At 42.2% G+C, this 26,974-nt stretch overlaps 1 protein-coding gene across 1 annotated transcript; it reads right to left on the reverse strand.

The window, feature by feature from the left end:
- Window positions 1–3,489: 3,489 nt before the first annotated feature.
- On the reverse strand, window positions 3,490–15,535 carry INA (internexin neuronal intermediate filament protein alpha). Its single transcript, XM_060241729.1, has 3 exons — window positions 14,472–15,535; window positions 6,569–6,693; window positions 3,490–3,957 (listed from the first exon to the last, which is right to left on the reverse strand). The coding sequence occupies exons 1-3, from the start codon at window positions 15,483–15,485 to the stop codon at window positions 3,645–3,647; spliced, it is 1,452 nt and encodes a 483-aa protein (XP_060097712.1). The 5' UTR covers window positions 15,486–15,535; the 3' UTR covers window positions 3,490–3,644.
- Window positions 15,536–26,974: the final 11,439 nt, after the last annotated feature.

A 26,974-nucleotide genomic window follows, 5' to 3' on the forward strand; every position in this document is an offset into this window, starting at 1 on the left:
TGTTGAAATGTCATCCTTGTTTCTCTTATTTACTAGTAAGCGGTAGCAAGTACCATGGAAGTTTTGTAAATGCAAGTGTGACAGATTGCTCATGAAAATCAGGGTTTTAAATCCTGCTAGTTCAGAGAGCCTGTAAGGTAAGGAGTTAATTTTCACTGGAGTGGAGTGCTTGTTTGATAGACTGCTCTACACACTCTGATTAGCCAGTGTCAGCTGAGGGAAAATATAAGATCAGCATTGTACTGGAGGGGGAAAGCTTTTAAGCCAGTAGGTTGGCTTCTGACATAAAGAGCTGGAGTCAGTATTTCTGATGGAATTAGTCAGGTTCTGCTTCTAAGAGAAGGGACTCCTTTGCCCTAATTGAATAGGAAACACTCTGAGGAAGAATTGTGATTCTAAGTCTAGTAAGCTAAAAAATTGCTTTATATACAGACATCAGAACTGGAAGAGAGATTTCCTGTTCTCATGTGTGCTGTTAGAGTGGTATGTCTGGATGAACAGAACTGAAACCACCATGAGGGGTGAGGGGAATAAAACAGATTTCAAATAGACTCGCCTTCAGCCCGATGGAGCAACCAAGACTTATTTTACTTCCTAAGAAGGGGACACACTAGCAACAGATGGAACTAGAGAAGACATTGTGAAGGAGAGGCAACTTCCGAGAACCCTATCTCTGCATATCATTTCATTGCCTTCCAAAATATTCCAAATTCTGTTTAAAATTCTATATTTTCCACCTAAACATTAAACATGTACCTTTTCCCTAGCAGTCTATGCAGTTGGAGGGTTTGAACATAAGAATCTCATATACAATCTTTATAAACACTTCAGTCTTTGCTGCTTTGTTCTTTTGTTAGTTGTAGTCAGGCCACAGATTCAGTGGGAGCTCACAGGAGCACAGCTCCTGAACCTTTCTGAGAGTTCCACTTCCTTGTCCATTGAATAGTATTGAAGCTGCATAACAATCCCTGGATGAGCTCCACCACCTATTTTTCTACAAAACACCCCTTGGTTGTAGCGATTGCTCCTAGCAAAGACTGATGTGTGAACACTGATTTGTGTGAATTGCATAACATTCATTCTAAGATGATGAAAGCTTGAAGGCAAAACTTCAAAGAACAAGCAGGCTGGATGAATTCATGTTGTCTTTTATTTATTTGTGCCTTACAGAAGAGGAGGAAACAATGTGAGTATTTCTCTTCTTGGTTCAAGGAACTATTGCAGTGAGACTGATAGAACAAGATGGCTTCGTGTTATCAAACACAATCATGGTAGGATGCATCAGTGCAAATACATCATAACACACAAATGCTGGCAATCTTAAGGCATTGAAAGAAAATCTACAACAGTAAATGCTATATAAAACTTGGCACATATTTGTGTGGTAGACCGGTGATGTGTACTGACTGCTGATATAGATGGAAGATGAAATTCAGCTTTATCATTCAGAATCCTTGCTTTCTCTGGGGGGAAATGGTAGGTGTGACTCTTTCCTTCCCCGTGATTAGAGTGTTGTGATGTCTGGCAAAAAAAGTAGTTCTATTTGCCAAACTGTTGGAAAGGCAGAATTCCATAGTCTATGACACCTATTGTTGCTCATTTACCAAACCAAAGTGGTTTTTTCTTTGTTTTTTCTGGCGTGCAAGGCCAAACAAATGTGCTGCTCCTAACCGATTCAGAGACAAATCAGAGTCACTAACATTGTGTGGTTACCATGTGGCAGTGAGTAAATTTAAATATATATATATATATATATATATATATATTAAGAAAAAAGTCCCAAACAGGTAGGTTTACTGGCACAACTGGTCTCTGTACAGCATGTAGAGATCCTATTGCTTTCCATAATAGAGAAATGAACAGCTGGCATAAATCTACACTCCTTTTCTAATGGTGAATCAAAAGCAGAAGGCTATAACTTTACATTGTGGCTATAGGAAGCTGCACGTATCCTAGCTTTTGAAACAACATTAGAACTCTGTGCTTCTAAAGAACTCAAGAGCTGGTATTTTTTTTTCTTTTAGCCTTATATGAGCCTTAAGGCCAATTACAGCACATGTGTTTCCTTTAATTATTTTTTTATACCTGGCACTATTGATTCTAAGCAATAACAATTTCTTAAATTACTAGTATGGAACAAAATGAAACTGAACAAAGGCTCACTGTAATTAGAACTCTGCTTCTAAAGAACTCAAGAGCTGGGGACAGGGTTTCCCCTCTTAGCCTTATACAAGTCTTAAGGCTAGTTACAGCACATGTTTCCTTTACTTATTTTTTAGTACCTGGCACTATTGATTCTAAGCAATGACAATTTTTTTAAATTACTAGTATGGCACAAAATGAAACTGAACAGAAGCTCACTGTGATCACAGAAATTGACTGGACATGCACCTAATAATAGATTAGAATCCTAAGACCCCATATTTCACCATATAGGCTTTTTAAAAAGAGAAAGAGGAAGAATACACCATGCTCAGCTTGGTTCTTATGGTTGCAAGCAACCCCAAAATACAGAGATACAAGTGTCTCTTCACAATGTGCTAGTCATCACAGAACACTACACTTTGTTAAACACTGGTGTGGCAAACTTGCCCTCTACTTGTTTATTGTGGGGTATAATACTAATATTTCTAAACAAGCTCACCCCTTTTAAGACAGTAGCTTCCACCAAGCATTCCTAGATGTACTGTGCTTCTCTGTAAAATAATACAAAACACATTACAAGCTAGAGGACTGGAAACGGAGTGAAGCAGCCATGTGCATGAGTTTCCTGCCTTCAGAGGTTCAGGATTAATCTGTACCTCATTGATAATATATACTCTCAGGGGTATTGCCAGTCTTACCCCTAAGCAGCTGTTTTCAAACTTCAGCTGAGACTAGGAGTCAAAGCAAAATGTGATAAAGATCATGGATTACCACAGGTCTGCAAAAAAAAAAAAGACAAATTGCATGTGTATGCAGCCATGATTCAGACAGGGACCAATGGGGGAAGGAAGAAGAGATTTAACTTTTCAAGCCACATTCAGTTTTACTAATCCAAATGGTTGTAAAAGAAGAAATGTTTTGGTTAAAAAATAGGGTTGCCAGTCTCCAGGTGAAACCCTATAAGAAAGCTGGATCCCCACTCCACCCCCCTTTAAAACACCAACAGTGCAGAAAGTCTGTTTTGTATAATGAAGCTGAACAGCACTTGAAGAGTTAAATCCCCTCTTCCTTGATCTGAACTAAACCTGCAGTGTAGACATACAATTTTACTTTTTACAGATGGATGGAGACCTATGCTATCACTGTTTTTGCCCCAGACAGTAGATTCAGGGTTAGGTAAGAATACCTGAAACATGCAAGCTTCAAACATGTAGAGGTTTTTGTCCTTCCTTCTTAGCTGCTGCTTTGAAATTTCCCTTCTTGTTTAATTTAGAAACCAGGCTACCACATTACTATGTAATTCGCTAGTTACTTTTTCGATAGTATTTCCAACTCAACTTTGACTATTTCTTTGCTCCTAAAGTAGTCTAGTGATGTGAAACATTAGAATGCTACATGTTTGTGAGCTGGTAAGCACCTTGATTCAGGTATAGGCAATTTCAAAATTTTAAGCTATATTGTTCCCCCTTAAAATTTAATTGTACTTGAGGCTAAGAGTGTTACATTTTTTGGTTTGCAGTACTCCCCTCCTCCAGGTTTGTTCGCTCTGTTTTCTTAGTGGATGTTATGGTCTCCTCAATCATTTCAGCAAAGGCTTCCCCTACTTGACTTGAGATTTTTGAGGCCATCTTAGTAGCCTCTTCTTTCTCCTCCTTCTTAAAAGAAAGAGTGGGGGATATTTTGGAGCTGCTGGTCACAGATGAACTGAAGAGTCGGGGCTGGAAGGAATAGCTTGGATTGGAAAGGGGGTTTAGAGGTGAGATGCTGATGCTTGAGGTGCTAAATCGTGTCTCCTCACCTTCCAGCAGCTTCCTGTAAACATCACAGAAGAAAAAAAATTATTATGACATGTGATGATGTTCAAACCAAGATTAAGCAAATTTGTGAAGATAGGTCCATCAATGACTAATCATTATGTGGGTTCAGATCAAAAGTGAATCTAAACTTGATATTCCCAAAACCCAGAAATGAACTGAAGAGCATTAAAGATCCCTACTTCACATTACTACAGTTTGTATATGCTTCATCTGACTAGGTTTTGATTAAAAAGTTCCACTGATATACATACCCAGTTTTTTAAAAACACCTCTCTGGGACAAGACTTTAATTACATGGTATACATTAGACATTTATCCCCAAACTGAAACTTCATTTACCTCTCTTGTCCTGATTATCCATGTTTACCTTGCTCCCAGGTCATATATTTCAAGGTACAAGGTTCTTGAGCACAAAATACTTGTTTACCTAAATGCTGAGTTATTTGAATTTCTGAGAGACGCTCCAGTGATAGGACATTCAGATAAACAAAGTTGCACTGCACTCACAATTGAATCAGAAGCATAATCTTAGGTTTTAAAATGCCCTCAAAGTTTGAGATGTGAATTGTGTATAAGAAAAAGAGCTGATACGCTTAAAAAAAAAAAAAGCTGCAGCTTTAAAAAAAAAAAAAGATTTCTTCTGTGTCTGAATACCTTGCAAATATCTTGCCTGGATTAACAGATCACAACAGTAGCTGCCAGTCAGAACTATGAACTACAACTTATTAGAATATATTACATGGTATGTGGCACCAGAACCAAAGATACATTAAATCCAGTATCCATCATTAAGGTACAACTGGAACAGCAGAGATCATGAAGAATCAGTTTCATGATAGGAGTACAGGTGAAGTTGAGTGACGTACTGGGACTGTTTGTTTTCTTGCAGATCCAGTCAACCCATAATAATTCAGAAACTGAATGCTCAGTAGATGTCTTACTAGGCAGAGTACTTGTGAAGAGTTCCTCACCATCTTGGAGAGGAGTGATAAGTGGAGTGCCTCAAGGATCTGTCCTGGGACCTGTTTTGTTAAACATCTTTATGATTTGGATGAAGGAATAGAGGGAGTGCTTATTAAATTTGCAGATGATACTAAATTGGGAGGGGTAGCAAACAGTAGAAAAGTCAGGATGATCCTGACAAGCTGGAATACTGGGCTAAAACAAATAAGATCAATTTTAATGGGGATAGATGTAAAGTTCTGCATTTAAGTAGGAAAAATCCAATGCATAATTACAGGATGGGGAAGGATTGTCTTGGCAGTAGTATGTGCAAAAAGGATCTAGGGATCTTAGTGAACCATACACTGAACATGAATCAGCAGCGTAATGTGGTAGCTAAAAAGGCAAATGTGATTTCGGATCCAGATGGGTTAGTGTCCAGATTGTGCGAAGTGATGGCATCACTTTACTCTGTTCTAGTTACACCTCACCTAGAGTACTGTGTTCAGTTTTGGGCACCACAATTTAAGAAGGATATAGACAAGCTGGAAAGTGTTCAGAGGAGGGCAACAAAGATGGTGAGAGGCCTGGAGACTAAGTCCTATGAGGAAAGGCTGAAGGAGTTGTGTATGTTTAGCCTGGTGATGACAGAGTTGATATGATCACCATGTGCAAGTACTTGAAGGGCTACATAGACTAGAGGATGGTGCAGAGTTGTTTTCTGCTGCCCCAGAAGGTCAGAGCAGAACCAATGGGTTTAAATTAAAAGAGCTTTCAACTAAACATTAGGAAAACCTAGTCAGTTGTAGCCTATGGTGGGTTCTCCTTCTTTGGAGGTTTTTAAACAGAGGCTAGAGAGCCACCTGACAGCAATGCTGATTCTATTAACTTAGGCAGATCATGAGAAGGAAGGCAGGAAGGGTTGCATCAATGCTAAGTTCTTGTGGCCCTTACACACTCAGGGAACTGGTGTTTGCCACTTTGGGGTTAGGTAGCCAATTTTCACCAGGCCGCTTTGCTAGGGATCCTGGAGAGTTTGGGGGGAGCATTTATTCCATCTTCTGGGCATGGAACAGGTGTCTTGGGGATGTGTGGGGAGAGATATTTGTGAATTTCCTGCATCATTAAGGGAGGTGAACTAGATGACCATAGATGACCTACCAACTCTATGATTGTATGATTTAAGGCTGACGATATTTTTGTCTATCTTGCTGTTCATAAATTATTTACAGCAGTACAGTAGTTTTCAAGTTACAATACAAAGTTGTCTTAAATGTTTAACCCAGCTGTTATTTATCATCTACCCATCAAGTAAACAAATGACATACTACTACTATCCCTTAGTCCTTCTATTACCTTTCTGCTCCTTTCAACACAAGTATTCCAAATTCCCATCCCAGCTATTTAAAGTCCAGATTGATTGTGTAAGCAACCCTCTGCTTCAATTGTAACAATAAAGTTACAGAGTGGACCTATCCAGATGTCTAAGAAAAAACAATGAGCATGCAGCCAACATTATGTAAAAGAGTACCAAAGTATTCTTAAAGGCAGAATTAAACTGGATCCCACCAAACTCCAAGGCCATTATGTACCATTACAGCTTTTATTGTATTTCCTGCAGTTGAAGTTGCCAGTGATGGCAGAGCTGTAATCATCAGTGTTACCTGTATGCTGCTATCTCTATATCCAGAGCCATTTTAACATTGAGCAAGTCTTGGTATTCCCTCAGATGCCGAGCCATTTCACTCTTAGTTTCTCTCAGATCACTTTCTAGCTGACTGATTGTGTCCTGCAAGTCAAAGAAATTGTGTTAAAAGTAACAAGGTTTCAAAACAAGACATACTAATTAGTTTCTTTTTCTACTTTTTGTTGTAAGCAAGGAGAAAATATGAATGTGTTAACTCATTGTAGCAGGCTGACTGGAGCCAAACAGAACTTCCAATTAAGGCAAGTATGATTGCTATTCAAACATAAATGCATCTTTAATTGTTAACAGTCTGTTCCATACAAAAGAAATGCAATATATTAATTTAGAAGCCTGACCATATGTTTATTCAATGACAAAAAAAGCTTCATTTTTTTCCTATAGAGATCAGGGGTGAGGTATCCTTAGCATATTTATACAATACTACTAGGATATAATCTAAAACCTAATGACGCTCAGCATATTTGTATATTAATCTTAAAGCATAATTTGACTTGGAAGCCAGTACCGCTGTTGACTTGGAAGCCAGTGCTGCTGAGTTCATTGTCGCATATCCACAAGTAAATATATATAGGCTTGCAATCCTCAGCAATCTGTAGGTCATACTATATGTGCAAGCACTGTATAATCCTTGTTTCTCTTATCCAAACAAAACCTGTTGTCATTTTTTTCCAGCAGGGCACTGAAACTGATCATGGCTGAGCAATACTCTTAAGCCCAGATCTCACAGAATAAGGCTTACTCCTTTCCATACAGTGACTCTATTATCAGAACTAGGTTAAAAGTGGAATCAGATTGTTCCTTATCAAGCCATGCCTATCCAGTTCTAGCAATTCTATTGAATAACTGGTGGGCTTAAATGTCTGTTTCCTGTCTGATATCAAACCAGTTAAATTTATGGTAAAAAAAAACATACACATGTCAGTATTCTCATATGCATACAGATGTCAAGACAATATTACTTTGAATTCAATATACAAATGCCATCCTCAGCTACTGCAATTTTTCGCATATAACTATGTTAAAATTGAAAATAGAAGAACAGCAGAGACAATTACATAGAACATATAGCAAGGCAAGCAGTCTTGCATGTATCTGTGTTGATGATGAAGACAGGATGGACAATCATAAGGGTACCTTTGATGATACTGTGTTAAAGAAGGAAAGGAGTCATACTGATCCTCTCGATAGAAAAAGACTGGATAATAAATCTTGATAATGGCATAAACAGTAAACTCTGCCTTGAACAAGACTTCACATCACGGCACCCCCCAGAAAAAGAAATACATCCCTTTTAAACTTTTGCATTATTTTTTGTAACATTCAGCCTGAGAAAGTGTACTGTTGAACTCAAAAACTGGTGGATCCTGTTGGTTTTCAGGCAGCTCTGGGGAATTTTGAGAGCCCCGACGGTTACTCCGTGGAACCCTGTAGCTGTGTAGAATATAGGGGTGCCAGATTCCCTGGTGGAGGTGGGCATCTCCTGCTGCCAGGCCATGTCCCCAAGCCTCTGATCAGCTGGTCAGCAGGGGGACTTACCAGTAAAAAGATAAAGGCCCAGTCCATGTTGCCAGGATTGCACAGGAAGTGACACTATCACACCAGCAACTTCCAGATGACGTTCTGGTACTTTGGCAAAAACTCTATGGTAGAGGCTGGTTTGACCATAGACTTTTTGCCCAAATACCAGAGCATTGCCCAGAAGTTGTTGGCATGATGATGTCATGACTGGGCCTTTCTCTTTCTTCTGATAAGTCCCTCCCTATCCCTCACTGATTGTAAGAGGGAAGTTGGCAACCTTAGTGAAATTATGGGGCTATAAACAGTTGCTCCTTGGTGTCCTCATCCATGCTCTGTGAAGCCCACAGCTCACTGATTTACCTGGAAGTGGGATGACATGAAACAACCTGGAAGACAACTAGAGTGAGACTGGCAGAAAAGTTGGGATGAATCAGACAGAGCACATCATAAAGCCCATTTGCAAACCTATGATGTAGCAGTGAAGACTTTTTTTTTCTCTGCCACCATTCCATTAGCTTGATTTTTTTAAAGTGGTTTGTGAGTTGATAACACCTAAATCCAACCCTGCCAGCAATGAAAATCTGGCTCCCAGTTGTGATGTTTTGTAAGGTTATCTGCTGGCAAAAATTCTCTCTTCCATTTCAAATTGGAAGCCAAGCTAAGGGCAGATCCAGATACTTGAGGTGTCAGAAGTGCCTGATTATCTTTTTGTTATGACCCTGCCAGCAGATGCTGACAAAGTCCTTAGGAATGTGTGGGTCAACAAGTGTTCTCTGTACCAAAGCCTGTCATGGCTTTAAAATCTTTCTAATTTTATTTTAAACTTGAGGGAATACAGAAGAAAAAGAGTAGGGGAAAAGAAATAAAAGTTAACATTACCAAAACACAATATGGAGGACAATTTTTGTGAATATAAAGGACAATCATTTATTCAAATACATGTATTTATAGGAAAAATATAACGTAATAGCATAAGAAACCACTATAACAACCTACATAACTAATTCTATCATTTTCACATAATATATTATAATTTTTATCCTATCTTATCAATCTTAACATGGCTTTAAAATCTTACTGGGAAAAATTACTGGAACTATTAATTAAAATCATAACCTCCTCCCTGATTGAGGGGGCTCTCCCAAGGCCTTTGAAGGAGGCAGATATTAGACCTTCGCTCAAAAAACACTTCATTGACTAGGGATATGGTAGCTGGTTACAAGCCAGTCCCCACTTTACCTTTTTTGGGAAGGTGATAGAGCATTATTATTTATTTTTATTTTATTTTTCGTACTTATATCCCGCTGGAGCAGGCTCAGGGCAGCTAACATAAATAACAATAAAATACTAAAACCATAGAGCCATAAAACGATTACAATAGTATCAGTTAAAATTAAACAATTTGCAATTTAAAATTATTAATACAATTTTAAAACAACAGTTTTGGTGCTAAGTTCCATGCCATGATGTTGGACAGCTATGTACTTTGGTTGAAGGCCATTCGAAATAATGTTGTTTTGCAGGCTCTGCAGAATTGGGCAAGATCCTGCAAGGCTCTAACATCATCTGGGAGTTCGTTCCACCAGTGGGGGGCTGCAATAGAGAAGGCTCTTTCTCTGGTAGCCTTCAATCTCACCTCCCTCGACCCGGGGATTTCTAATAGGTTTTGTGATCCAGATTTAAGTACCCTCTGGGGTTAAGGCAAAACAAAGTGGAACCAAATCCAGACAAGACTGAGGTGATGCTGGCCAGAAAATCTGTGATGGCACAGCATCTCCAATGTTTCCTGAATGAGACACCTGCCCTTGACCCATTTCAGTCTGGTTTCAGTCCCGAGTTTGGTACCAAGACAGCTTTAGTTACACTGGTGGATGATCTTTGTTTAAAGTTGGGCAGGAGACAATATTTCCAGTGGTTACTGTAGGACTTCTCAGCTGCCTTGGATGCAGTTGACTGCTCCATTTTTAATTTTTTGCCACTGTGTGACACAGAGTGTTGTACTGGATGGGCCATTGGCCTGATCCAACATGGCTTCTCTTATGTTCTTATCCATCAGCTTGACTGTGGACTTGGTAGTAATGGCATAGCCCTTCAGTGGTTTTGCTCTTTTTTTGTCTAACTAGACACAAAGTGTCTTCTCCAGAGGTGCAGAATCAACTGGGGGGGAACTTATTTGGGGGGAGGGGCTACAGGGTTCTGTTCTCTGATCCACACTCTTTAATTTATACGAAGCCACTAAATTAAATTGTCTGGAGCTTTGGGGTTGCATTATCCAAGGCTCCAAATGCATCTGTTTTGGTTCTGGAGCTTTGAGGCTGTGGTCAGGTGGTTAAGGCAAAACAAACTGGAACCAAATCCAGACAAGACTGAGGTGATGCTGGCCAGAAAATCTGTCATTCTAGAAGGACTGAATTCACTTATTCTAGATGCAGTGAATTTTTTTCAGAGCAGGTTAGGAGTTTGGGAGTGCTCATGGACCCTGCCATGCTGTTTGAAAAGCAGACTGGCATAGTGGTTAGGAGTGCATTCTATCAACTACATCTGATTGCTACCTATCTCATTACCTACTGGCTGTGCTGATCCAAACTTTTGTAAACTCATGGACTACTGCAACATGCTTTATGGCCGAGGACCTGCCTACCTAAGGGACCGTCTCTCTCCATATGTTCCCCAGAGAGAACTAAGATCTAGTTTGCAAAATCTTCTGAAAATCCCTGGGCCAAGGGAGGCCAAGCTAAAAACAACAAGGGAGCAGGCCTTTTCGATAATGGCTCCCCAATGGTGGAACCAGCTGCCAGAGGAGGTGCGGGCCCTGCGGGATCTTAATCAGTTCCATAGGGCTTGTAAAACCGCCCTCTTCCAGCTTGCCTTCTAAGGTGGAATCTTGGCAATCATACCCAGCCATCTTTATATATGTACTGAAACTGTAGCACCATTAATTTATATTGGTTTTAAATTATTTATTTAACTTAAATGTACGAATTTGTATTTAACTGTATTTTATTGTATTAATTGTATTTTATTGTTATCATGGTATATGTATCATGTCTTGTAAGCCGCCCTGAGCCTGGCTTGGCAGGGAGGGCGGGATATAAATAAAAATTTATTTTTATTTATGTGGGACTGCCCTTGGAGACAGCCCACAAAGTACAACTGGTCCAGAATGCAACAGGCTGAATGCTGTCAGGGGGATAGTTATAGGGAACATTTGTTGCTCATTTTGAAATAGCTACCTGTCTGTTTCCAAGTTCCAAAATCCATCATTACCTGGGACACACACAGTTGAAGAACCATCTCCTTCCATACATGCACTGTGCAGACTTTGGTAATTAGGCAGCCATCTGCTGACTATTCCACTACTTGGGGTGGCCCATCTGGCATCAACCAGAGCAGGGGTCCTCAACCTACGGCCCGCGGGCCAGATGCGGCCCGCTGAGGACGTTTATGCGGCCCGCCGGGTTATGGCAAAATCAGACCGGAAGTGACGTTCGACCTAAACTCGCGTTAGCAACGCACGCTTCCGGCACTGGGCTGAGGTGGCGGAGACAGAGTGTGAGGTGATACCAAGGTGAGGTTGTGTGGTGTGTGGTGTGGGGAAGGGAGAGAGATGCAGAAGACGGAGAACTGACGGCCCGCGGCCTTGTACAGTAATGGCAGTCCGGCCCTCCAACAGTCTGAGGGACAGTGAACTGGCCCCCTATTTAAAAAGGTTGAGGACCCCTGAACCAGAGCATGGGGTTTTACCATGGTGGCTCCAGCTCTGTGGAATGGGCTCCCTGAAGAGATAACTGTGGGGGGGGGTGCTCCCTGGACATCTTCAGGGAGGTGCTGTTGAGGGGTTTAAGTGGCAGGCATCTTTTAAGGTGGGGTGGAACTTAGGGTTTGTTATTTTATCTTTGATTTTAGTTGGGGATATTTTAATTGTTGTAAACCACCTTGAACCAAGGTGATACATATGTGTGTCATTTAATTGATCTTAATCAAAGGTATTATGTGGACTGTGTTCTTGGTTTTGAATTCACCTAAGGACAGAAGGGCCACCTCTGATCAATTAGAAAGATATAACAAATGCAGAAAATTACATTGTTTTATAAGGTTTGTCTCCTTTAACGAAAACGTCTGATGCCTTAGCAACAAGAATTCCCCTTTCTCCACTTCGGCAACAGCCTCTTTTATCTTCTTTGCAGCAGCATCCCTTCTTTTCTTGGGCCTCTCTTTACCTATGTCTTTATCCCTTTTTTCTTTTCCCATGGTCCATTTTGCCGCAAAGGTACTGGAATCCCAAACAGGCAACTGAGAATAGTTTTGATTTAGGGTAATTTGCAGTGCAATCCTCTGTGGAGTTATCCAATCTAAGTGGTCTTAGACTGGAATAACTATTGCACTGTTCGAGTACTTCACTTCTGCCTTGATAGGCTGAAGGTGCTTAAGAGGGTAGGCTCTTTTTTTTTTTACTAGCATGCAACCATTATTTGCTATTTGTCCTTTTCATTTTCCTGCCTATCAGTCATATTTGTCTTCATGTCTTTTGTTTTGTTTGTTTTAATATTCTTATTATTGTGCCTCAGAAATAATTTTAATTCATTTTAGTCAGTTTACTGAGTCTGCCTGTGTTCATTACTATAATTCAATGGTATAACAATTGAACACTGAATTATTCGAATTCACAGTCTGTTACGTCCTATAAGAGTTCAAACTACAGTCCAGTGATATCAAGCCAAAGAATCTTCTTTTTAGTCCACAAATTGATAATTTCCAAGCTACAATGTCACCCAATTTGATTGCAGACAATCTGTCCAGCCTCTAGGCACCAATATGCAACTACATGCATCCTGGGTTCAAAATAAGCATGTTTCAATCAGGTCACAGTTAGGTTCTCCTGTAACAATTGTGAGAAGGCTGTGCCACATATTAAAGTTTATCTTGAGCATTGGGTCCATTGTTAAATTGTAATGCGACCCGAAGAAGACTACTGTGATTGAAACATACTTATTTTGAACAGTGCAACAACTTTGTATGTTTGGCAATTTGAATTAAAGCACAAGCTTAAATAATCAAGGATTTTTAGAATAAACAAATACAAGTTCCCAGCCAGCTGCAAGCAGTTTCAGTACTTTCAGAACCCTGGACAGGGGCAGAAATTTCTCCACAATTTATTAGCTGCCTCTTAGGCTTACGCCTATATATATTCTAGTATTTGTGTGTGTGTGAATGAGAGTGTGTGAGTGAGTGTCATGGCAATCTCTGGTGACTGACCCCTACTGGCGACATATTCAGAGAGGGGGCTGCTCCTGCCTCCAGCTCTGGTATTCCAAGGAGGTCTCCCATCCAAGTACTTCCCAAAGTTGACCCTGTTTAGCTTTTGAGATCTGATGAGATCAGCTTGCCTGGCCAAACACTATTTAAAAACTTCATAATTGAATAACAGTGCTGCACAACTTCCTGCTACAATTACATTTCCAAGTCATTTTTGATGCATCAAGCAAGAAGATACATGAATGCATCCAAACTATTGTGTTGAATGGGGTCTGCAAGACAAGCCAAAGGAGAGCTTAAAGGAACAGGAAATCAGCTGGGGAATAGAATCTAGACTACATCATGCAAAGATGACATGGAAGGAAGAAGAACAGAAGAACTGCAGATTTATACCTTGCCCTTCTCCCTGAATCAGAGACTCAGAGCGGCTTACAATCTCCCACATCTTCTCCCCCCACAACAGACACCCTGTGAGGTGGGTGGGGCTGGAGAGGGCTCTCACAGCAGCTGCCCTTTTGAGGACAACCTCTGCCACAGCTATGGCTGACCCAAGACCATTCCAGCAGGTGCAAGTGGAAAAGTGGGGCATCAAACCCGGTTCTCCCAGATAAGAGTCTGCACACTTAACCACTACACCAAAGTGGAAACCCAAAGGCTACTCACACAGTGCCTGCTGTGTAAAAAATCCATGCTTTAAAGCTCATGACACTCAAAGAAGGGTCAATGTTAGGAGGGTCATTTGGCCTTGGTCTCAGATTTTCGCCATTTGTTAGGTTTCAGAACTTGTTTATGCAAAAAACAAAAAATACCATCTGAGCAAACTGTGAGACACAGAGCATAGAGATAAATTACATATATCTCATTCTGATACCTTGTTTAGCTTATGTGTAATCACATAAAAAAAATATTATGGCTAAGGGACTTGGAGGAATTCCCTGGTGCAACACGGTTAACAGCTTTGAAGACGCCTTCAAGAAGAGGCCTTCCGATGCTCAGTCCCCTGGGCCATCCACAGCAGGCCCGGCCAGGCCGAGCGGCAAAGGCCAAACGGGGGGCGCTGCAGGGCTAAGGCTGGAGCTGCTGACCTGGAAGCCGAGGGCCTCGGCGCTGTGGCGCTCCTCGGTGTCGCGCAGCTGCCGCTCGAGGGACTCGTTGGCGCCGCGCAGGCTCTCCACCTCGAGCGTGCGGGCCTGGAGCTGGCGGCGGTACTCGCCGATCTCCTCGCGGCTGGCCCGGATGGCCTCGTGGCTGCGCGCCGCCTGCTCGCTGAGGTTGGCGAACTTGGCGCGGTACCACTCGTCGGCCGCCTGCAGGTTCTTGGCGGCCAGCCCCTCGTACTGGGCGCGCAGCTCCTTGAGCGCCGCCGTCAGGTCTGCCTTGGTGGAGTCGGGCTCGGCGGCGGCCAGGGGTGGCGCCTGCAGGGCGGCGCTCAGCTCGGCCAGCTCCTCGGCGTGCACCTTGCGCACGAAGGCCAGCTCGTCGAGCAGCGCCTCCACCTTCTTCTCCAACGCCAGGCGCGCCAGGGTGGCGCCGTCCACCTCCAGCTGCTGGGCCCGCAGCGCCTGCTCCGCCTCGGCCCGCGCCCGCGCCTCCTCCTCGCAGCGCGCCCGCAAGCGCTGCACGTCCTCGGCCAGCCGCTCCCGGTCCAGGGCCAGCTGGGCCCGCGCCGCCTCGCTGTCGTCGAGCTGGGCCCGCAGCTCGCGCAGCTCGCCCTGGAAGAGCTCGGCCAGGCGGCTGGGCTCGGCGTGTCGCTGCCGCAGCGCGCCCAGTTCGGCCTCCAGCAGGCGGTTGTGCTGCTCCAGCTGGCGCACCTTCTCGATGTAGCCGGCGAAGCGGTCGTTGAGGCCCTGCAGCTGCTCCTTCTCGTTGGTGCGGGTCAGGCGGAACTCGTCGCTGAGTGCCGTCGCCTGGCTCAGGTCCAGGCTCTCCGCCTGCAGCTGGGCCAGCCGGTACGAGACCGCATGGCTGCTGCTGCTGCTGCTGCTGCGGGAGGCCGAGTGCGAGCGGTAGCTGCCCAGGCGAGAGGAGAAGCGCGGCGGCTCCCCGAAGATCTTCCGGTAGGAGGAGGCCAGGTAGTGGGGATCCGAGCCGAAGTTCATCCTGGCGGTTGTGGCGGGAGCCCCTGCGCCGCCCCTCCTTTATATAGGGAGGCGCGTCGGCGTCTGCAGGAAAGGCGGGGGGAGCCGCGCTCTTCGGGTGCGGCCGGGAGGAGGAGGGGCGACTCGGGGAATCGGCAGGAGAAGCGCGATCTTCCGGACCCCTCGTCTCAGCTCCTCGGGGGCGAACCGCAGCGAGTTCAGGGGCCCTTTTTTTACTGACTCGCCCAGGCGGAGGAGAAGGGTTTGAAGGGGAGGCTGAGGGCACTGGCGCCCTGAAAAGTCTGCGATAGTGGAGATTGGGAGATTTAGGGAAGGCTGGATAGGGAAGGTGTTCATGGGAGGGAGGCAGGCAGGCCCGGTGAAGTTAAGCGAATTAAGAGATGCCCAGTGGAAATGGTGCTCGAATGGTATTCAGAGTGCTTTGCAGATCGGGACCGAGGGCAGGTACCGTTGCCGGCTGAAATGTTAGGGTGCACATCAGAGGAAATAATGGGGGAACGGCTAGCAGCTATCTAGTAGAGTGAGCCTGGCATGTCTTTCCTGTATCAGCGGTCCCTTGCGTTTTCCCAGCTGACTTTACCGCGGGAGCATGACTAGGGGAAATGCTGGTGGAGCTGTCCATTTTGCCGCAGTGCTGATGTCAGTCAGTTCCGAGGGCCACGGAAGGCTGAGTATTTTCACTTTCAGGGACTGATATAGTTCTGTAGTCAGGAAATACAATCAAGCAGTATTTGTCCTCTAAAACACACACACACACACACACACACACACCAGTTGTTTTCCCAAAATTGCTAGCATTGCTTGAACCACAAAGGCAGTTCTCCTCAGGTTCAGTTTTAGGATTTTTCACTTCAGGTGAAAGAGAATCTGTAATCCAATCACCACATTAAGTAAGTTTTAATAGTATGAACACTGAAGAGGGAAGGAAGCCATCATCCACCAGTAAATAGAAACGGAAGAGTGACTGGGGTAGCTGAGTGGAGAGAGAGGAGAAGGCTAGAGAAAAACAACTGCACCTTGGAGACACTGCTGTTATTCTCCAGCAGGTTTGCATTTGCATCTTGTATCACATCCAGAAAAGAAATGATGGCAAAAGCTGATTCTTTAGAACAATCCTAACTAAGTACAAATATGGGCTGTGTCGTTTACAGTACACTTAAGCAGGAATGCTGTATTGCTCTTAACAGGGGAAGCATCCAGACATAGAGAAGTATCGGATGGTTTGAAGTGGCTATGTTCTGTATAATCCAAACCAACATAGCCACAGTTCTTTTCAAAGGAAAGAGAGAGGCATGCCAAGACAGAATTAACTGCATCTAGGACTATAAACACATAAGACTGCCTTATACTGAATGAGAACTTTTGGCCCATCGTTATCAGTATCAACTACTGATCAAAGTGGCAACTACTCATAGGTCTTCTTAGGTAAAGGTCTTTCACATCCCTTTAACTGGAAGCACTGGGGATTTAATTTGGGGTTGTCTGCATAACGAGCAGGTTCTCTGCCACCAAGCTATAGACTCTAAATTATATGTTACTTCTACCCAATTGAACTACCACTTTCAATCTATCTGGTACATTTTTATATCCTGCCCTTCCTCCTAGGAGCTCAGAGTGGCACACATTGTTCTCCCTTATTAAATCCTCAAAACAGCAGCACTGTGAGGTAGGCTAGGCTGAAACAAAGTGACTGGCCCAACGTTTTCCAATTAGCTTTATGGAGGAATAAGAATTTCCAGCCAGGATTGACTGGTCCTAGTCTCACACTCTAAACAGTACCTCCCATTGTTGTTGTACTCTAAATAGTACCTCACTATTGTTTGTGTTCATGAATACATATATGTTTGTTTTATTTACTCAGAGATCCTGCCAAAGTTTTTTTTGATGACCACTCCTCAATGGAGCCTAATTCTTATGGGTCAGTATATCTCAGAACCAGGGGTGGAATTCTAGCAGGAGCTCCTTTGCATATTAGACCACATACCCCTGATGTAGCCAGTCCTCCAAGAGCTTACAGAAAAGAGCCTTGTAAGCTCTTGGAGGATTGGCTACATCAGGGGTGTGTGGCCTAATGTGCAAAGGAGCTCCTGCTAGAATTCCACCCCTGCTCAGAACAATAATTATGGGGCCATATTAATTATGGGGACATATGCCTTCCACTGCAGCCAGCTGCTATTTAACTTGTTCATTAATTATTTGGAGTTGGGGGTAAGAAGTGAAGTGGCTAAGTTTGCAGATTACACTAAATTGTTCAGGGTGGTGAGAACCAGAGAGGATTGTGAGGCACTCCAAAGGGATCTGTCGAGGCTGGGGAAGTGGGCATCAACATGGCAAATTAGGTTCAACATGACCAAGTGCAAAGTAATGCAGATTGGGGCCAAAAATCCTAACTATAAATACAAGTTGATGGGGTGTGAACTGGCAGAGACTGACAGAGAGAGAGAGATCTTGGGGTCATGGTAGATAATTCACTGAAAATGTCAAGACAGTGTGCGACTGCAATAAAAAAAAGTCCAATGCCATACTGGGAATTATTAGGAAGGGAACTTAAAACAAATCAGCCAGTATCATAATGCCACTGTATAAATTGATGGTGTGACCTCATTTGGAATACTGTGTACAATTCTGGTCACTGCACCTCAAAAAAGATATTATAGCATTAGGAAAAGTGCAGAAAAGGGCAACTAGAATGATTAAAGGGTTGGAACACTTTCCCTATGAAGAAAGGTTAAAATGCTTGGGGCTCTTTAGCTTGGAGAAATGTCGACTGAGGGGTGACATGATAGAGGTTTACAAGATTATGCATGGGACAGAGAAAGTAGAGAAAGAAGTACTTTTCTCCCCTTCTCACAATATGAGAACTTGTGGACATTCAATGAAATTGCTGAGCAGTCAAATTAGAACTGATAAAAGGAAGTACTTCTTCACCCAAAGGGTGCTTAAACACATGGAATCCACTGCCACGGGAGGTGGTGGCAGCTGCAAGCATAGCCAGCTTCAAGAGGGGATTGGATAAACATATGAAGCAGAGGTCCATCACTGGCTATTAGCCACATAGTATTGTTGGAACTCTCTCTCTCTGGGGCAGTGATGCTCTGTATTCTTGGTGCTTGAGGGGGCACAGTGGGAGGGCTTCTAGTGTCCTGGACCCACTGATGGACCTCCTGAGGGTGCCTGGGTTTTTGGCCACTGTGTGACACAGAGTGTTGGACTGGATGGGCCATTGGCCTGATTCAACATGGCTTCTCTTATGTTCTTATGTTAACAAAATCTAGTCCTCTATAGACTGAGATTAAAGCTGTATCTTAGCATCCAGCTGAGGATGTCCTATGTATGCTTCCAGTTGGCACAGTTCCCTTCCTGTTAATATTCAGAGATAATGTAAGTCTTCCTATGAAAATCCCTTGACTTACTTTCAGTCACAGGAGTTGCCTACTATCTGGAATAGTTCTTGAGGTTCTTCTGTGATACTTGATTTCCTTCCTGTTTCTGCCTCTGTCTTTGTCTGGCTCTTCCCCATCTCTGACCCAGAAATCATGATCTTTGGACACCAGAGTTTTTGTGGATATAATTGTGGATCTTCCAGTTCTGGACTAAATAGCTTTTGTCCTCTTCTTTATTATTTTCAAGTGTTCAAAAGGCTGTAGATTCCCTGGCTCTGACTGCAAATACTGTATACCCATGAGGTGATCATTTATTTATTCTGTACTATGTGAAGAATAACCTGCCCTGAGCCTGTTCTACTGGAAGGGTGGGCTAAAAATGGAATAAAATAAATAAATACACATATAGTTGTATTACATCTTGAACACTATTAATGTCAACACATCAGGCTGCCTAGCCTGCCATAATGCAGCCACAGATAAGAGAGACAGTGTTGTGTAGTAAGCTAGAGTGCTGGATTAAGATCTGGGAATCCTCACTCTGCCATGGAAGATTTATGGGTAAATCTGAACCACACTGCCTAACCTACCTCCCAGGTTATGAGGATAAAATGGAGGAGAAGAAAAAGATGTAAGCTGATTTGGAGATAAAGGCAGGGTATAAACGAAATAAATTAAAATCAACAAATTTCATATACCCTTGGCTTATGTAGGAGGCACAAAGGCTTTTGGCTTTTATATGCTAGGGAGGCTGAAACAGACTTCTGCAGTGCATGGCCTTTTGTTTGCACTGGAAGGATTCCCCCCCCCCCTTTCATTTTGCACAGGAGTATTGAGGATGGTTACAGTCTGAAAGGCTATTGCAGCAGTACAAGCTTGTTTCAACACCTTCATTAACTGGTATCTCTTAAAAACCTACAAGAAAAATGATAAAATCAACTAAATTGTACCTGTCACCCAAATGTTTCCTTCCATTACCATGAAGATACAGCTGCACAGCCATAGTCTAACAGTTTACACACTCATGTGCCTTCACTGCAACTGTTCTCAGACATCATTGCAATAATCAAGTTAATATTATTATTTAGAAGAAGATATTGGATTTATACACTACCTGAAGGAGTCTCAGAGCAGTTCACAATCTCCTTTCCCTTCCCCTCCCCACAACAGACACTCTGTGAGGTAGGTGGGGCTGAGAACTTTGACAGAAACTGCTCTTTCCAGAACAGCCTGTGGCAGAGTTATGACTGACCCAAGTTCACTCCAGCAGTTATATGTGGAGGAGTGGGGAATCAAACCTGGTTCTCCCAGATAAGATTCCACGCATAAACCACTACACTTAGCAAGAAGCATACCCCATCTTTAAGTCCTCATCAGGGCCCCCAAGGCAACTAACAGATTAAAAACATACATAATAAAATTACATCTTAAAAAGCATTAAAACCAACAAACTCCCCATTATTAAAATAATATTAATATAAATATAAATATTAATACATACTAAATATATTGATAAATATTAATATTAAAATATTATAAATATTAAAATAATTAAAACCAAAGCTAATGTACACATACAAAAATATAGAGTAGAAAGGAAGGAATGCCAAATTTTGTTTACAAAGTCTTCATCTGCTGGTGGAGATGGCAACAGAAAGGACAGACAATTCCCTTTGCGGAGGGCATTCCAAGTTTTGGTATCACAACTTTCTCCTGGGTTGCTACCTGGTTAATCTCAGAAGGCAAGGGCACCTGAATCAGGGCCTCAGAAGATGAACTAAGTGGCTGGGTAGGGTCATAAGGGATTAAGCAGTCATTCAGATATGTTGGTCCCTAGCCATGTAGCACTTTAAAGGTTAACACAGACAGCTTGCATTGGGAGCCGATATAGACGCACCAACATCTTAATTGCAATATTCTGCATCAACTGAAGTTTCTAAACACTTTTCAAGGCAGCCCCATGTAGAGTGTTTTGTAGTAATCTAATATAGATGTAACCAGGACATGCACCACAGTGGCCAGACCTTTTCCGCCCAGAAAAGGATGTAGCTAGCTGAGCAGTCAAAGCTGTCAGCTCTGGAACTATTCTCAGTTAAAGAAGACCTCCAGGGTTTCAAAAGGTTGGCTTTATTGATTGATAGGACCAGTAGCAATACACAACTGTGTCAGATCTGGCACACCTGAGAGGTGGCTAGAGTTATATACCCTCTCCAGGGCCATTATTCAGACCACCAAATCTTACAGTGCAAAAGCCCACACAAAGAATTACAAAGTGGTTCACACCAACACCTTTTCCCTCCCAGACAATAATGAGCAGTTGAAGCTGGCTCTGGAATGAGATAACATGGCCTTGAGAAGGCAGTTCCAAACCTCTCTGCAGGGTACAAAAAGATACTTATAACTGTTATGCAGACAGAGCAAAGCGGGCACAGGAGTTTCTACCTGAGATCCATTAGTGATGTAAGATAGAGCTAACTGTCATTTACATATTTGTGACAACCCAGCCCAAATCTCTGGATGAGCTCACCCAGCAATTTAATGCAGATGTTGAAGAGCAAAGGGAACAAGATGAAGCCTTGCAGGTCTCTATATGCCAAAGGCCAAGAGTTACAGTGTGGTTTGCCCAAACCATCCAATGAGCTTTGTGCATGAGAATGTAAATCTGGTTCTTGCATGGCTTTTTGCTAGTGTTGATCCATTATTTCCCTTAACATCTTACCTTCTCCCCCCATCATTCCATTTCCGTTATTGTCTTCCCCATTTTAACAATTTAGATTTTACACTCCTCAGGGCAGTAATCTGTCTTTTTTCTCATGCTGCTCTCAAGATCATCATATACATTGCTAGCCACTGTAGCATGCTGGTTCCTAGTACTTATTTGTAGCAGCACAGAAACAAGGCAGATTCTTACACAAAATAAGCTTTCCCCCAAATTATAGAAGGAACTAATCTCTCCCTTCCTCTTGGCTTGTGGTGACCTCAAGGCACACCATTTTAGGAAACTTACAGTGCAATCCTAAGGAGAGTTACTCCAGTCTAAGCCCATTCATTTCAATGGGCTTAGACTGGCGTAACTCTCCTTAGGATTGCACTGTTAAATACCTAAAACATAGCCAATTTAAGATAATATGCAGAGTGATGCAGTGATGAAATTGGCTTCATATTTTCTCAGGTGCTTTTAGAAGGTGCTCCTAGAAATTATGCAGTCATATTTTAAAAATTCAGCCTTAGCACTCCTTTAACATATGATCCATGTTTTATGTATATTTGTCCTTAGAAGAATTTTGGCAAGTTCAATTTGTTACAGATTTACTCCCCCCCCCCATCAGATTTGTAGCCTATTATTCAATAAATGTTGGGGTAGATCATGATCTACCTGCTGATCCCAAACTGGGTCATAATAGTCCTCTTAAAGCTCCTGACTCAAAAGCCACAAGAATCCCTCACTGGCCAGTGTTCCCTTAATTAAATTTGGGTCACAGGGTGAGTCTAGTCTCTTCCCATCCTGATCTCCAGAGAATCCTCCTATTTGTAAGGTTTGGTCACCCAATGGTATGACAACCAGTCTAGGTGGTTAAACTACAATTGCTTCTCCCTGACAAAACTGTAAACAATGGTGCCTCCTTAAATTGCTGATGTTTAAAAATTGCTACTAAGAAAGACCATATAATTACTTATTACCATTTATTACTTTTTCATATCTGAAGAAGTGTGTGTGTACATGAAAGCTGATACACAGAATAATATTTTGTTGGTTTTAAAGGTGCCACTGGACTCAAACTTTGTTCTATTACTTATTATGCCTTTCTTCTCTATCGATTGGCAGCACTTGAAACAAAGAGGTCAATTTTGGTAAGACATTCATTTTGATGGCAGAGAGTCTGCCTAGCCAAGAAATTCTCAGTTTGTTCCAACTTTGAAGGTCTTCAGTGATACTTATCCATACTTTTTGATCATTATCTTTGTATAAATTCTTATTTTGTCCTGTTATATTGATGCCCAAATATTGTATTGATTTTTTTTGTAACAAGGCACCCTGCTAGTTTTTGTATCTCTTCTTGCTCTTCATTGGTTGTATTTAATATTATTATCTTGGTTTTCTTTTTGTTCAATTTATATTCAGAATGACTTCCAAAACTGGTTATTTGTTCCATTACATATTTCAAAGAGGCATAGGGTCTCGTCGCCATTATGGCAACATCATCTGCATAGCTTTTCATCTTATTTTTTCCCTTATCTTCCTTTATTCCAGTAATCCTATTATCTTGTCTGATTTTATTGGCCATTATTTCCATTGCTAGAATAAATAATAGCAGTTATGTTGGGCATCCTTGTTGAGTACCTTTGGCATTCTCAGTTTTCCCCAATAAGGAACTGTTAATTAAGATTCTGGCATACTGATTCATGTAAATATTTTAAATCCAATTTAAAAATTCATTTCCACAATCCATGTTTTGTAAAATTGTAAGTAGGAAGGTTTTTAAAACATTGCAGAAAACTATAAGCTTCATATGTAATGGGGGAAAAGCCAAGGTTTAAAATAATGCAAGATGAGAAAAAGAGAGGAGGCTTGGCAGTACCAAATTTTAGGTTATATCATCAAGCAGCAGGACTAGTTTGGATATCAGAATGGATTATACACCCAGATTAGAAGAATATTAAATTGGAAGTAGCAGATACAAAGGAAGGAATTCACAACAATTTATGGATCAAGAAGTCATTAAAAGCTATTCAAAAGCAAGGTAGCAATCATACAGTGAGAGACAGACTGCTGAGAATATAGTTTCAGTGCAAAAACAGAATAAGCCCCCCTACTTCACTACTGACATCTCCAATCAATGTCTACTGTGATGCAAGTACCAGGGGGGGAAATGATAACTTAACCTATGCTTACATTATTTATTTATTTATTTATTTATTTATTTATTTATTTAAGATTTATATCCCGCCCTTCCCACGAGTGGCTCAGGGCGGCTTCCAGTAGTAGATCCAGCAAAATTACAATATTTAAACATATAAAGGGATCAGCATTTAAAACAGATAAAAACAGATAAAACCATAGTTATCAATAAACATTAATAAATATTTCAACTGTATATAAAAGAAATCCGGCAAGTTACGTTAAAATTCTCAAGCTAGGTATAGGCTAGCCGGAAGAGGGTCGTCTTACAGGCCCTGCGGAACTGAACAAGGTTCCGCAGGGCCCTCACCTCTTCCGGCAGCTGATTCCACCATGTAGGGGCCATAACAGAGAAAGCCCTTTCTCTGGTGGATTTCAAACGGGCTTCCTTCGGCCCAGGGATAGTAAGGAGATTTTGTGTTCCCGACCTCAGTACTCTCTGGGGAACGTGCGGGGAAAGACGGTCCTTCAGGTAGACAGGTCCCAAGCCATATAGGGCTTTAAAGGTGATGACCAGCACCTTGTACCGGACTCGGTATATTACTGGAAGCCAGTGCAGGGTCCGAAGACCTGGCTGAATGTGTTCCCGCTTTGGGAGACCCAATAACAGCCGGGCCGCGGCATTCTGCACCAGCTGCAATTTCCGAGTTCGGGACAGGGGCAGCCCCATGTAGAGGGCATTACAGTAGTCTAACCTCGAGGTGACCGTGGCATGGATCACTGTTGCTAGGTCGTCGCACTCCAAAAAGGGGGCCAACTGCCTTGCCCGCCTAAGATGAAAAAACGCGGACTTGGCAGCGGCTGCTATCTGAGCCTCCATCTTTAAGGAAGGCTCCAACAGCACCCCCAAGCTCCTGACCCTGTCCGCCGCTATCAGCGGCGCACCGTCAAAGGCTGGTAGGGGGATTCCCCTTTCCGGACCGCGGCGACCCAAGCAAAGGACCTCTGTCTTCGCGGGGTTAAGCTTCAGCCCACTCAGTCTGAGCCATTCAGCCACGGCATATAGTGCCCGATCTAGATTTTCCGGGACGCAGGTCGGCTGGCCGTCCATCAGTAGATAGAGCTGGGTGTCATCAGCATACTGATGACACCCTAGCCCGTACCTTCGGGCAATCTGGGCAAGAGGTCGCATATAGATGTCAGGGAGAGAACCGCCCCTTGGGGCACACCACAGTCAAGTGTGCACCTCCGGGACAGCTCCCCCCCAACTGCGACCCTTTGTCCCCGACCTTCAAGGAAAGAGGAAAGCCACTGTAAAGCCAACCCCTGAATCCCTGCGTCGGCGAGGCGACCCTTCAGTAGCCGATGGTCGACCGTGTCGAACGCCGCCGACAGGTCTAACAACATCAGCAACATCAGCCGAGCCGCCCCGATCCAGATGCCGTTGAAGGTCATCCATTAGGGCGACCAGCACCGTCTCCGTCCCATGTCCCGGGCGAAAGCCGGACTGAAATGGGTCAAGGAAGACATGGAAGAATAAGATCTTGGCAAGATATAACAAGTGAAGGGAAGAATATTCAGTGGTTGACATATTATCAAATGGCATCAAAATACAAAGAATAAATTGCAAAAGAAGGAGGCCACCTAAGCAGAAAATGGCTTATGAACAACTGATCACAGGTGACCTAAACATCTATTAGGAAAAATATATAAAATGCTATTGCAATATGAAACAGAAACAGAACAAGTGAAGGACTGTAAGATTAAATGGATGAAAAACTTTGGAGAGTGGGAAAAGAACCCCAAACCCTAAGCGATAAATTATATAAAATGTTCTTTAGATGGTACATCACATCCAAAGAAATGGCAAAAGTTAACAAGAGCTACAATGCCAGATGTTGGAAATGCAAGAGTACTGATTCAACATTTTATCATATGTGGTGGTCCTGCAGCAAAACCAAAAAATATTGAATAAAATCCATGAATACAAAATATATTAAAAATTAACTTCCCAATGAATCAAAAAAATGCTACTGAATATATTACCATCTAATGTATCAAAAATTCATAATGAACTATTTTAAATACATGGTAACAGTGGCAAGAGTGGTATTTGCATCTAAGTGGAAAGTTGAAATATGGCCAGAATTGATTGACTAGAGAAATAAATTAACTGATTATATGACAATGGCAAAGTTAACATCTTATTTGCACAACAGACCAGAATCCAAATTTCAAGAAAATTGAATGTATTTGTTGCATATATTGATTACAGCTAGGCTGGAAAGATTTAAAGAAAATAAGAATAACATTATAAAGTCTAGAAGGATTTAGAGATGGAACTGAGCAATATAGGTTTAATATGTTTATTCTTACAATGACCTAAGGTTAGAATTGTTAGGAATTAAAATGTAATTATATGTAGACCAGTCCAAAACAAGTATATAAGTAAACTGTACATAACAAAGTAAGATCTGTTCAACAACTTTATAAGAAAAATGTTATTTACAATTTATTAGACAATATTGATTATAAATGATGGTTTTTCTCTGATTTCTATGCTTTTGATGACTAAACTATAACTACTTATGTATAAATGAAATTCTGTGGTATTTCTATCTTATTTTACCTTTTTCAATGTTTGTATTGTTCATTTATATATATATATATATATATATATATAGAGAGAGAGAGAGAGAGAGAGAGAGAGAGAGAGCGCTAAGGTCCAAAGAACACATTAAATTGAAGATCCATTTTTGAAAACTTCAAAGCAGCTATGGAAGGAATTTAGGACTGGAGCCATGGCACTGAGGTAATGTTAATCTTGCCTCCCAGTGCTCTTTCCTCTGTTTTGTCACATACAGGCAGACCCCAAAGCTGGGCCCAGGGGAAAAGACAATTACAGTGTATGCACCCCCTCACCAAGCACTGCAACCTTGATCCATTCCGCCCTTCCTCTTCCCATAGATCAGGGGTGTTGAACTAATTTGCCATGATGGCAGGATTTGACATAACTGAGACCTTGTTGGGCTGGGCCAAGTGTGTAATAAAATGTAATGCCAGGTAGCAGAAATATAAATTTTTATAAAGGACACAAACACAATTAAAGATTTTTTTTTTAACTTATGCTTATAAGATTGGCACTCTTGCAATATTTTATTTAACAGTCTCTTGCTCTGAATTTAACCTCTTGCTCTGAATTACTGTTTATCAAAATCTGGAGACAATGTCTGTGCTGTAGCAAACTTGAATCTCTTCTGTGGGAT

The sequence above is a fragment of the Heteronotia binoei genome, chromosome 6 (assembly GCF_032191835.1).
Source record: "Heteronotia binoei isolate CCM8104 ecotype False Entrance Well chromosome 6, APGP_CSIRO_Hbin_v1, whole genome shotgun sequence".
NCBI lineage: Eukaryota > Metazoa > Chordata > Lepidosauria > Squamata > Gekkonidae > Heteronotia > Heteronotia binoei.